We start from the raw sequence: 13,796 nt of genomic DNA, 5'->3' as shown, positions 1-13,796 counted from the left end.
CTCTGCAGATCCTCTCAAGCTCTGTCAGGGTGGATGGGGAGAATCGCTGCACAGCTATTTTCAGGTCTCTCCGGAGATGTTCGATCAGGTTCAAGTCCTAGCTCTGGCTGGGCCACTCAAGGACATTCAGAGACTTGTCCCAAAGCCACTCCTGTGTTGTCTTGGCTATGTGCTTAGGGACGTTGTCCTGTTGGAAGGTGAACCTTCGCCCCTGTCTGAGCGCACTGGAGCAGGTTCATTGAGGATCTCTGTACTTTGCTTGGGTCATCTTTCCCACAATCCTGACTAGTCTACCAGTCCCTGCTGCTTAAAAACATCCCCACAGCATGATGCTGCCACCACCATGCTTCACCATGCTTTGGTGGCAGGTTTCCTCCAGACGTGACGCTTGGCATTCCGGCCAAAGTGTTCAATCTTGGTTTCATCAGACCAGAGACTCTTGCCGCTTCTCATAGGCTGTCATGTGCCTTTTACCAAGGAGTGGCTTCCGCTTCTCATAATCTGAGAGCCCTTTAGGTGCCTTTTGACAAACTCCAAGCAGGCTGTCATGTGCCTTTTACCAAAGAGTGGTTTCCGTCTGGCCACTCTACAATAAAGGCCTGATTGGTGCAGTGCTGCAGAGATGGTTGTCCTTCTGGAAGGTTTTTCCATCTCCACAGAGGAACTCTGGAGCTCTGTCAGAGTGACCATCGTGACTATTGGGTTCTTGGTTACCTCCCTGACCAAGGCCCTTCTCCCCCATTGCTCAGATTGGCTGGGCAGCCAGCTCTAGGAAGAGTCTTGGTGGTTCCAACTTCTTTCATTTAAGAATGATGGAAGCCATTGTGTTCTTGGGGACCTTCAATGCTGCAGAAATGTTTTGGTACCCTTCCCTATATCTGTGCCTCGACACAATCCTGTCTCAGAGCTCCACGGACAACTCCTTTGACCTCATGGCTTGGTTTTTGCTCTGACATGCACTGTCAACTGTGGGACCTTATATAGACAGGTGTGTGCCTTTCCAAATCATGTCTAATCAATTGAATTTACTACAGGTGGACTCCAATGAAGTTTTAGAAACATCTCAAGGATGATCAATGGAACCAGGATGCACCTGAGATCAATTTCGAGTCTCATAGCAAAGGGTCTGAATACTTATGTAAATAAGGTATTTCTGTTTTTTATTTTTCATAAATTAGCAAAAAATTGCCACAAACCTGTTTTCGCTTTGCGAAATATGATATTGTGTGTAGATTGATGAGGGAAAAAAATAATGTAATATATTTTAGAATAAGGCTGTAATGTATCAAAATGTGGAAAAGTGAAAGGGTCTATATACTTTCCGAATGCACTGTATACACCTCAGAGAATTTGCACTGTGTGGAGTGAAGACCGCACGAGAGGGGGCGCACAGCAGCGTGTGAGCGATGATGTTTGGAGTGACGACACCACGAAACCATAGCACAAGATTACCGAAGCAGATAGCAATCGGATTGAAGCAACATCCGTCAGAGAAGCCCAGAGCCCACTAAAAGTGCCAGTGCTCGTCCAGACTGTGGTGATCAAATCCGGCTTGGAAATGCTTCAGTTCGGCGGCAGGGTGTGCGTTGTCTCCGCTGTCGTCTGGCTGCTTCTGGCGGGGCTGGCGGCTGCGTCTTCTGATCTATTTGACAACCAACTAGGCGACATCAGTTACTGCAAAAAGCAATGCCAGATCACCATCAAAAACAAAAGTCCAGCTAAAGTAAGTGATACTTGGAAACGATATAGACCCCATTGAGGAATAGCAGAACAGCAGTATATATTCGGCTACATATCAATGTGCCGAAAAGTCTGTTTTCGTGCTTGAATCGCTGCTATAATAAGTTGTTGTGTTTCGACGACTGTATCCGAAATTGAATACGGTATATCGATAACCGATAGACTTCCCTTTAGTCGTTAAGTGCTGGAAATCTGTTGTGTAAATGTAGCATGGCCAATGCGTAACGAAGGCCCACATTTTGACTAAATGGCATGGTTATCCTAAATCGTATCAACTGTAGGCTAGGCTACGCCACCTAACTTAATTTCTGCACTAAGTGGACATTATCATGCACGATTTGGCCGAAAATATCATTTTATGACGCATCTAATTGTTATTCTTTCCACAGCTCTGATCCTCCATTATAGCCATACAGCCTACTCCCCCTACTTCCTCTGGATTGATTTACACATTAATTACATAACTTATGTATGTTCATATAAAACCCAGTCGTAAAATTGTTGTGAGGGCACCAGACCAAGCATGGCATTCTCCAATAGAGCCTATTGCCATTTGCAATTATTTTGTCGATGAACAGCAATATGCAGGATATGTAAGTAATATCTAATGAATTACAATATCCATGTTTGAATCATTTTAAATAATGTACAATTTGACAAATACTTATAACCTGTAAGATGGCTAATGGATTATTAGTGTCTATAGCCAATAACGGTAACTCCCTCAGCTAGGCTATTATTTACCCAACTACAATTCATCGTTTCGGCTCAGCTCAGGTGTGGTTCAGAAATCATGCAGGGGAGTGCGGAGCAGAGCAGCAAAATGGATCACAGTGAACTATGCGGAATCACCTCTTTTCAAAACACTGCACCAGTTTATAGGCCCTAAAGTATGCCTTTGATGTGCGCGTATTATTTGAACAACACCTTAGTGACAAATAGTCAGTGCTTGAACAATGTTCCGTTTATTTTATTAATGGGACTATAATTGCCACTGTGTAGTAAGCAAATAGTTACCTATAAAAAGGAACCGTGCATCCTGGGTCAGAATAAAGCCCCGCTAGACCCACAACGAACAGGGAAAAACGCAGTAAATCGAAAGGGTGACACGCATGACACTGTAATACGCCTGTAAACCGTTGATGGTCGGACAGGGGGATCACTTTGTCGCTCACGTTCCTGTGTCAGTCGCTTGGGGGCGCAGTTTTGTTCTTCTGTAATAGAACCAGGCTTGGCGGAAACTGTGACCAAGTGATTGTTTTTCTTCACTCATCACAGCATTCCCTGGCACGACATTTGCAGTATTTTCCATGTGTACCTCTAAGATCAATAATTCCTCACCTCATTTAAAATATTTAGTCTGTAACATTATCCAGTTGAAATACCTCTGTGGTATAGGCATACCTAATTGCCTATCTAATTAATCACACACAAATCCGGGACAATATCTCATTCTCTTTGAGGATATCTGCTTTCTTTGAATAGTCATAATTAGCTCCTATGTTTTTCTCTCTCCTGAAGGACTCCATACTGAATGCCTGTCACCGTGGTTGTCGTCTCTACTCCATATGTCAGTTTGTGAATGGCAATGCTGGCTTCAACACCAGCAGGGAGGAGTGTCAAGGAGGTAAACAAAACCAAAAAACCCCAAGCTATGCTTCAAGGCCAGAAAGCACTTGATTCAACCTATTGTCCTATCATGTGCCTGTACCAGGGCCAACATGGCATTAATGGAACCCTGTGTGTGTGTGGCTCAATTGAAGCTGTTCACTGGTGACTTGTTTATTGAAAATCAATCCTGTGATCTGCTGTTCTCCCTGGTCCCGACAGTAGAGGCTCAAATGTTCTGATATTGATGACCGCAGGGAGGGGTGAATAGGGACGCAATGACTAACACATGCTGTGTATTTTCTCTTGAACTTCTTTGTCTTTTTATATCTCTCCCTCTTCTCTCTCTCTCTCTCCCCCTCCACTTATATTTCTCACCCCTCTCCCCCTCTCTCTTCTACCCCCCCCCCCCCCCCCCCCCCCCCCCCCTTCTCTCTGTAGCATGCCAGGAAGCATACAGCAAACTGCTGGAGCAGGAGGCCTGCAGCACTGGCTGTGCCAGCCAGCCCTCCGAACCTGAGATCAAGAGGAGGAAGGTTAGCATGGTCATTCAGTAGCCATTCAGTAGGCCACACACACACACACACACACACACAGTCTTGTACAGCAACACACACACACCATTACTTTTTTGCCAGATGAAATAATGGCACCTAAACTCAGACAGTTCAACCTGTTGTTCCCTGCAGCTGAAAGCCATGGCCCACCGTCCCAAGCCCCCCTCTGTCATGGACACCGTGTCCAGCTGGTTTAACGACATCGTCAGCTCTGCTCAGAGCTTCATCTCCTCTACCTGGACCTTCTACCTGCAGGCCGACGACGGCAAGGTGGTGGTCTTCCAGGTGAGACACTGTCAGGACTCAAGTTACACAGTGACTATTGGGGGTACAGCTGTAATTCAAACCTTGGGGTCAACAGAGGTGAACTCAACTCAAAGATAAGGGTGAAAAGGGCGTGGGATCAGTACTGTATATGATTTACTAGATAAGTGACGGCTAAGTCAAGACAGGCTGGCTGAATCTATAGAGAAGGACAACCGAGATCTGTAAATCTAGTAATAAAAAGACACGTGGTGAGACAACATGAAATTATGAAAACAACAGTCTTCATGCCATTTCTTTCATTAGCCTTAGGGGCGATGGATGGATGCTTGTGTTTCATGGACGTGACATGCTAGCAGAGGTGAGAGCAGGCTCCACAGGCTCTGAGCTGGCTAGCAGGCCTGTGTTTAGTGGGCAACTGGCTGGCTGCCACCCTCTTGACAAATTGACTGGAGGCAAAGAAACAACAGAAAAGCACTGAGGCTGAGGGACAGCTGAAAGAGAAGACAAGACACCGCTGCAATACAAATCACAACTGCAGACATTCAGAATGAGTGGGTTCTGCAGAGCAGAGGGCTGGGTAGGATGACAGGCTGTATGGACTCACTAGGAGGACCATGGTGACTTGTAGCCTTAGGCGTGATACAAAACAAACAGGAAATGGTTAGGTGACCCACTGTGCTAGCAGTTTGTCCACATTATGTAGCAGTTTTAGTAAGTTCTCAAAAAGGGCCATTCAAAGGCAACACAGTGCACTACTGGAGCTGAAGTGAATAAGACAAAAATAAATGTATTTACAAGTTCATATGAGTTTTCAAGAGTTAGTGAGAGAGCCAACTTGTGGAATGAATGGCACTTGGTCTTCATGCAGTGTTCAGTATGACAAGTTTATTTGGGCCAAGTGATTTATATTTGAATCAGTTCACAGTGGAATAACTTGCGCTCTCCTTCAGTTAATCAGTCATTTGAACAAATAAGACTTTTAATTCACTAAGGAGCCAATAGACGTAGGTGTATTTTGCTATGTGATGTGCAGAGGTGATTCCCAAAACTACTTTCAAAAGAACTGAGACTCTATTTCCAAGAGCTATTGAGGCTTTAGCTCACAGGTCTAATGTGGTCTTGAGTCACTGAAGATTGATACCAGGTCCGTTACATTTAGAGGGCTAACGTAATGCACATAAACCATCTGGGTTCTATATCAATGTGGGTTACCCACAACATTTTCCAAAAGTTTGTGTGTTTGGATGCAACTGTGATCAAAGCAGCTTCTCTGATTGCTCCAGGCAAGCCACCTGTGTCTGAGGGAGACAGTTTGAGTCTCAGTCCCACAAGCGGCAGATTCTCCCTTCCTCAGCTCCCTTTAGCTGTACCTCAGACAATGGGCTGAGCTCCAGCTCGGGGAACATCCATCCCTCTCCTACCCATATTTGACATGGGTTAAGTGGCAGCCTCCTTCTTAATCACACTTATTCATGCCATCCTAGCCTCCCAGTGATTCAGGAGTGCTCCTCCCAGGTAATCAACGAGAATCAAGCTGTTTCCTCCGGGCTTAGAGGGAGTAAACACAGCCGACAGGGCCCTCTCATCACTGATTGGGGGGATAACGCTTGTTTGGAAAAGGGGTTTTGTTTCAATTCCTTCCGCGTCCAACATTCACATGATGCAGGGTCCCCTTGAAGGAAATAGGGACATACACAGATACTACTTCTATGACCCCCCCCCCCCCCCCAAGAAGAAACTGAGCCCAAATAACCCAAAAATACCAAATAAGGGAAGGGAGGTTGTTACTTTGGAAAAGGATCCCTCCTTCCTGTTGGTCTTTGTGCCTCTATAGCCAGAGCACCTTTGGCATTCTGGGACAATAATGCATGACAGATGTACATCAGAAGGCCTACTCTTACTGATGGAAAGATTTCCAGTCTGCAGCCAATAACTACTAACATACTCAAATGTTCACTCTTCTCTTCCCATTGCCTTTCCCCCCAATATTACACCTGGATCCAATGCGCTCCGTAAAATCCTTGCTATCGCTAAAACTGGTTGTGAAATTACTTTGAAAATAACAATAGTTTGTCTGAATATCTATGACCTTTTGTTAGACCAAGCCTTATTCTCTTCCACATAGGTCATCTCAGTTAAATTACTATATCTGACCAATTTATTTCCTTTTCTTTTTGTTTATCTCACATTCGTAGACCCATAGACTATTCAAATGCCGATTGATACGTTTTATTTTCAGTTGTCATAACTATGCATGCATACATGGACCTGTGTGTCAAGATTATTATTTTTTTCTTTAAAAAATGACTCTCTCTGTCTTCACGTCTTGTTGTTGGGAAAGGTTCAGTAGAGGGAAACCAAAATCCTATTTTAATGAGTTCTCCAGGGGGAGCCAGAAACACAGTCTCCATAATGAAAGGCACAATGATGCCTCTGCTGACAGAGCTGGGTCAATGTGTGTGTGTGTGTGTGTGTGTGTGTGTGTGTGTGTGTGTGTGTGTGTGTGTGTGTGTGTGTGTGTGTGTGTGTGTGTGTGTGTGTGTGTGCGCGTGCGCGCGCGCGCATGTGTGTGTGTGTGCGCGCATGTGTACGTGCGAGTGTGCTTGTGTGTGTGTTTGCGCACCTACTTGAATATGTGTGTGTATAGACATAGGGATTAACCCTGTCTTCACTCTAAGTTATTTAGGTTCGCTCACATACTGTAGTGCACAATTGCTGTTTTTAAAGGCCTCTTTTCAGAGACACTTTCTTCAGTCAGGTGTCCTTTTCACTCCCCTCAGAGAGAATGAATTGGGGGGCTCTTGAGCAGCCAACCAGGACAGACTCAGCAATGGGCAAGCAGGGGGTCCTTTAATGAAGTTAGAGAGAAAGAAATGCTGATTTAAAACTCCACCTGTGTGCCAAAGAACAATCCATACAATCTGCTCTATACAATCTATACCTCAGGAGGGCTCAGTGCCACCTGAACAGCCATTATAAGGTGTGATTAAGTGGTTTTATTTTTGTACTGTTTGGTAGTTTGGAAGTACTGTTTTGTACTGTTTGGTAGTTTGGAAGTCTATATGGCTCAATTTCACAGATGGCTGAGGTACACAGTGCCTGGCTTGCAAGCAGCACACATTTTGTAAAAATGCAATGTTCGCCTATAATCAGTGAGTCCTCTCTTTGTTTGAGGACATGTGGCAGTATCCTCTACATCTAAGTCTGCAGTTGTGTGTATTTCTCCCTGTCGTGTTTAGCTGTTCATTGAGTATTCTTAGTCCAGACTTCATTATGGTCTAACCTCAATGTGTAAAACAGACATTTTTCTGCCACTTTTTCAGTGAATTACTGTGTGTAATTACTAGTGCCTGAATTGACTTTGTTTGTTGTTCCTACCAGAGCCAACCAGAGATTGAGTACACTCTGCCGGAGCTGCAGGCTCCCCGCTCCAATGTGGCAGACAAACCCTGGCCACAAGTCCACTCCCACACACAGAGACCCCATGGTGAGACACCAACCGCCTGCAGTGTTGTGGCATGCAGCTCTGTCACACATTGAGACCCATAATGTACAAATCGTAATAAGACCTGTAGGATATATACTATACAGTGCATTAAAACTTCTTAGGGATAGGGGGCAGTATTTTCACGTCTGGATAAAAAGCGTGCCCAAAGTGAACTGCCTGTTACTCAGGCCCAGAAGCTAGGAAATTATTTGGATAGAAAACACTCTAAAGTTTCTAAAACTGTTAAAATTATATAACAGAACTGATTTGGCAGGTGAAACCCCGAGGACAAACCATCCAGGGGAAAAAGAAATTGAGGTCATAGTATTTCCCAAAGGTTTTCTATGGGAAGCCCTATTTAATAGGAACCTGGTTGCAGTTCCTATGGCTTCCACTAGATGTCAACAGTCTTTAGAAATTGGTTGATGTTTTTCTTTTTAAAAAAATTAAGAAGTATGGCTGTTCTTTGTAAGTGTCACTCCAGGTGGACTCTACTGTTTGGTGCGCGTGAACTGGAACGTGCTTCACGTTGTTTTTATCCGGTATTGGAAACAGTTTATCCCGTTTTAAATTTTAGCGATTATTTAAGTTTACAGGTAACTTATTAGATACTTTGTAGTCATGTTGGGCGAGTTGGAACCGGTGTATTTCTGAATCAAATGCGCCAAATAAATGGACATTTTGGGGATATAAAGAAGGAATTTATCGAACAAAACGACCATTCATTGTGTCACTGAGACATTTGAGATTGCAAAAAGAAGAAGATCTTCAAAGGTAAGGCGTTTATTATATCGTTATTTCTGACTTTTGTGTCGCCACCTGCCTGGTTGAAAATTATTTTTATGTGTTCGTATGCGGGGCGCTGTCCTCAGATAATCGCATGGTCTGTTTTCGCCGTAAAGCCTTTTTGAAATCTGACACTACGGCTGGATTAACAAGAAGTTAAGCTTTATTTTAATGTATTACACTTATATTTTTGTGAATCTTGAATATTGATATTTCTGTAGTTTGAATTTGACGCTCTGCAATTTCACTGGATGTTGTCAATTCGATCCCGCTAAAGGGATTGGCGCGCGAAGGGATCACTAACAGGTTAAAGGAGGATTGCATTCAATTGAATATGCTTTATTGATCTCTAGAGGGATGAAATTAGGTTACATTTGTTACACTTCCTCACAAAGTCTGTTGCTCATAAGTGTTCACCTCTGTGCAGGTGTGAAAGGACATGGGGAGAAGGGAGCAGCCAAGGCCGGAGGCAAGGGGAAGCACCCAGCAGTCCAGCAACATACAGAGGACCCCACCGCTGAGCATGACTTCCTGGGTTGCATGTCAAGGTGAGGAAATATTGAACAACAACAGTCATCTGCCCAAATCAACCCATTTCGTTCCCTCTGATTTAGAGGTCTTCTGAGTTGTAGGACCTCCCCTTTCTCTCAGGCGCTCTGGACTGCCTCGTTGGATCCTGGCTGCCTGTCTCTTCCTGTCCATCATGGTGATGTTGTGGCTCAGCTGTGCCAGCCTGGTCACTGCACCTGAACAGCACATCAAAACAGAGGTAAACACAGCACCAGAACAGCACATCAAAACAGAGGTAAACACAGCACCAGAAGAGCACATCAAAACAGAGGGTAAACACAGCACCAGAACAGCACATCTAAACAGAGGTAAACACAGCACCAGAACAGCACATCAAAACAGAGGTAAACACAGCACCAGAACAGCACATCAAAACAGAGGATAAACACAGCACCAGAACAGCACATCAAAACAGAGGTAAACACAGCACCAGAACAGCACATCAAAACAGAGGGTAAACACAGCACCAGAACAGCACATCAAAACAGAGGTAAACACAGCACCAGAACAGCACATCAAAACAGAGGTAAACACAGCACCAGAACAGCACATCAAAACAGAGGATAAACACAGCACCAGAACAGCACATCGACACAGAGGTAAACACAGCACCAGAACAGCACATCAAAACAGAGGTAAACACAGCACCAGAACAGCATCACAAAAAACCTGAATTATATTGGCTCTGTCTTTTAGATGAAAAACAGCTAACCCTCTGTGTAACTTCATTTCCCCTGTGTTAGATTAATTGTTAACTCACTGAAGTGTTACCTGAAAGCTGGAATCTGCATTTTGCATTTGTTTTTGTTTTGTTTATGAAATGGAGGAGAGTAGCATCCAGCATCGTGATGGAAAAAATTGCAATTCATACTCTGCCCTTCTATCGTGCGTGCAATGGTGTGCATGATGTCCTAGGGAAACAAACATTCTTCATTGTTTTAAGGAATTTCTTTGTTATTGTAATATCGCAAATGGATGTGGCAGTTTCACCAATACTGATTCCAGCTTTAACATGTGTTTGCCTGAGATGAATTAGGCCTAGAGACCATGGGAACATTTCTATCGATTTGAATGAATAACTGATTCCTTTCCCAGCTGAGCATCAACGGAGACAATGAGTTTCTGGATGACGTCCAGAAGGTCAACCCCTACTACCTGACCCCTGTGATTGCTGTAGCCATCGACCAACCAGAGGAGAGCGAGGAAGCTGGACCATTGCCAGTCAAGGTTGACCTCAACAAGACATCTCTTTAGGGGACCAAAGGGATCGGCTCTCTGGTTTCTAGGGTAACCATTTCGTAAAAACCTCCCTCAGTAAAAGAGGGGAACAGAAACACACCAACACACACACCAGATTTTTTTTTATACACACATGGCACAATCCCTTCAAAACATATTTGTCCCGTCTGAATTCTAGTTTCTATAACAAGTCGGACCATCAGATCTTAGCCTGTTGTGCTTATCTCTGCATACAATACCAGTTTTCTAGATCCCTAGTGTCCGTTGATAAATCTCGCCAAGAGTGTGGAGATCTAGTTGTCACCACCTTCTTGTACCTATCATTTTGTATTTGACAATGCAGTTGCTGAAGGCTTATTTAATGGACATTGTAACTATTAAATGTAACTATTTAGATCTGCCTGTGAGGAAGTCAAGGAGAACATGTGCTCTGAAAGCTTTCCAGGCTTTTGATGTCGAGGGATAAAAAAGAAAGGACACACACAGGGATTCAAATTGAAGATGAATAAAAATTCTCTTACATCCTCTCGGAATTAATTTGTGACTTGCAGATAGAGAAAAGGTATGGAGATGTTTAAAATGCTTTGAAAACTATATTGTGAACGCTGCAGGAGACAATGGCTACCACGTTTCACCTTTGATGATAATCACCGATATCAGCTGTGTGAAGGAAATATCACCTAAAAGAAGCAAATACACTCCATAAATTATAGATCTCTGTAGATCTTACAGAGAATTCTCAGATCAGATGAAACACCCCATTTCATTGAATTCTGACATTTGGCAAATAAAGGAATTGTGCTCAAATTATGTTGACTGACACCCTCAGCTAACTGTGTGTGTGTGTGTGTTTGTGTGAGTGAGAGTGCGCACGGCGTGTGCATGTGTGTGTGAACAAAATAAAAACAGTACTTGGTGCTGAATTAAACTGGAATTGTCCCGCCCACTCAGAAGGAGAATTATTGTATGTATTTATTAATGACTTTGTGTATTTATTCATGACTTTGTGTATTTATTCATGACTTTGTGTATTTATTCAGAACCAATAGCATAAGGTACCTGTTTACTGGTGTCAGTGAAGTCCCATGTAAATACTCATCTATCCAAATCTATCCTATTGCTACAACTGTAATACAACAATGTACCCCCCTTTTCCAGAGACATGCAGGAAGACTAATATTACTATATTATTGCTATATCTCCTTAAGGGTTAGTCTTATTAGCTCTTAAATGTACCATGCGCTTTCTAGTAGTAGACGTTTCTGTGTGCTACACAGGCACATCATGATAGGGAAGACCAATGGGATGCTCAATGCAAGGCTTTTAGAATAGACCTTCGTTATCGAGTAACACACTCAATAAGATTTCAGTTCTCCCCTCGGTGACGTTGATGTCCAGCGAAGTACATTTTCCTTTTGCCTACTCACTGTGCATGCTAGTACGCTACACCACATTCAATGAAACCACCCATCTCAGTATGGCAGGAAGCTAATGTGATTTTTGTGTTTCTATTTAAGTGTCGAATAGAATGTTAGGATATTAATCTCATGATTTAAGTTAAGGAAAGAAACAAGATGGATATATCTAAAAGCCCTTCGATATCAGTCCTGGTTCAAGTGAAGGTCACAGCTCCATGTAGAATGTGATGAGAGTTTCAAACTGTAACGGTTCCTTTTTATCTGTATGTTTTCAATGAGATAATACATAACCTCAACATGATGAATAAAGTGTGTTCATGGTAAATATAATGGAGACGACTGTGGGTTTTATGGCAGTGCACACACATGCATCGCATCTACAGTATGCATGATCAATTATGCAATGACTTGTCGTCCCATTAAGGTTTAAGACGTTCTTTAAGCCATTCTTATACCATGTTCATTTGAAACATATATTTCCACTTTCTTCCAGACATTCAAATTGTTCATGGAGGATATGAAATATCAACAACATAATCACATAGCACTACGTCATGCTAGCTGGTACAGTATCTTCTGTTTGTCAAATGTTCTATTTTGGTTGTAAAAACGTCCGACACTTTTCATGTACATGATCTCCCCAGACTCTCATTGTTTCTGTGTGCTATTTCAGAGTATCTGTGCTCCCAAGTGAGAAACATTTCAGTTGCAGGGAAGTGAGGGAACCCTACCAAATGCATCTGGAACTCATTAGAAACCCTCCTGTCCAGACAAAAGACACACACACAAAGCCTTGGGTGGCTGAAATTGAGTTTTTATCCCCTCCCACTCTGCTGTGGGGCAACCTATTTTGTTTTCTGTAGCTTGTACACAGGGCTACTAATTCAGAATGATCTCCTAATGATGGAGGTGGATCACATACACTGAGGAATGAATGTGTGGAAAATCTCAACGCAATTGTCATTTTTATCCACACGGTGGCGACTAAAGCTCCTCGCTGACTTCATTGTGTCTGTTTTTAGCTGTTTGTCTTGCCTTGTGACTCTCCCGAATCAGAGGACAGGTTATATTATACAAGGGCAACAGGTAGCCTAGTGGTTAGAGCGTTGGGGCAGTAACCGAAAGGTCGTTGGTTTGCATGCCCAAGGTGAACAATCTGTCTATGTGCCCTTGAGCAAGGCACTTAACCCAAATGTTCTCCAGGGGTGTCGTACTACTATAGCTGACCCTGTAAAAACAATATATTTCACTGCACCTACTGTATATGGTGTATGTGACAATACAATGTATTTATATATATTTCATACTTCTTTGACTTATGATATCTGAGAGGTTATGATTCTCCTGTGTGAATTCAAACCTGTATTTTACTGTGGCCAGGGCCCTATTTGTGGATTTGATTTAAACTTATTTGCTGTGCAAATTTTCACATTACAAATTAACTCAATCTCATCTTCTACTGTAAGTATTTTACTCTTCCACAAATCGTTATACTCATTTGTTGTAGAATGCAAGCAACACCTAAACTACAGTACCCTCTCTGTACTCCTGGACACTGGCCACGTTTCGATGACCTTTTATCTTTGCTGTGACAGAATCATATCTTTCAATTTACGGTGTGAATTTGGCCCTCCTCTGTTCTGTCTTCACAATATGGTGTATGTTGGCTTAGAAACGGAGACGGACAGAGAAATATGTCAAACTTATCATGTTGCTATGTCCATCTCAGTGTGTCCATGTGTCAATAATTTGATAAACCATTACTTTTTTTAACTGACAAAATATTTTATTTTACTAGGCAAGTCAGTTAAGAACAAATTATTATTTTTAATGACAGCCTAGGATCAGTGGGTTAACTGCCTTGTTCATGGGCAGAACAACAGATTTGCACCTAGTCGGCTCAGGGATTTGATCTTGCGACCTTTCAGTTACTAGTCCAACAAACTAACCACTAGGCTACCCTGCTGTTCATTGAGCATATAGGAAATGCACTGGAGGAAACATTAACAGATCCGTTTTTATACCACTTAAACCAGGAGTAGGATTTTATCCTCTACTAAAGCAGTAAAAACATTACAAATAAATGTATTTGAATTTAACTACATTTTAATCTTATGCTCATGG

At 42.8% G+C, this 13,796-nt stretch overlaps 1 protein-coding gene across 1 annotated transcript; it reads left to right on the top strand.

Annotated features, from left to right (window-relative positions):
- The first annotated feature begins 1,363 nt into the window (after positions 1 to 1,363).
- Positions 1,364 to 12,006, top strand: LOC139409183 (transmembrane protein 59-like). Its single transcript, XM_071153978.1, has 8 exons — positions 1,364 to 1,723; positions 3,262 to 3,367; positions 3,790 to 3,884; positions 4,038 to 4,190; positions 7,554 to 7,659; positions 8,873 to 8,993; positions 9,097 to 9,214; positions 10,111 to 12,006. Exons 1-8 carry the CDS (start codon positions 1,559 to 1,561, stop codon positions 10,267 to 10,269), a joined length of 1,023 nt encoding a protein of 340 aa, XP_071010079.1. The 5' UTR covers positions 1,364 to 1,558; the 3' UTR covers positions 10,270 to 12,006.
- The last annotated feature ends 1,790 nt before the right edge of the window (positions 12,007 to 13,796 follow it).

Source organism: Oncorhynchus clarkii, chromosome 5 (genome assembly GCF_045791955.1).
Source record: "Oncorhynchus clarkii lewisi isolate Uvic-CL-2024 chromosome 5, UVic_Ocla_1.0, whole genome shotgun sequence".
In the NCBI taxonomy this organism is placed as follows: Eukaryota; Metazoa; Chordata; class Actinopteri; order Salmoniformes; family Salmonidae; genus Oncorhynchus; species Oncorhynchus clarkii.
The sequence above is the reverse complement of the archived record's forward strand: the minus strand, read 5'-3'. Positions and strand labels throughout refer to the sequence as shown.

Bases quoted from the DNA above. Each gene is read 5' to 3' on its own strand.
- LOC139409183 (XM_071153978.1), top strand. From the start codon at position 1,559: ATGCTTCAGTTCGGCGGCAGGGTGTGCGTTGTCTCCGCTGTCGTCTGG. The intron at 3,368-3,789 runs GTAAACAAAACC...TTCTCTCTGTAG, and splicing joins CAGGGAGGAGTGTCAAGGAG to CATGCCAGGAAGCATACAGC. The intron at 7,660-8,872 runs GTGAGACACCAA...ACCTCTGTGCAG, and splicing joins CCACACACAGAGACCCCATG to GTGTGAAAGGACATGGGGAG.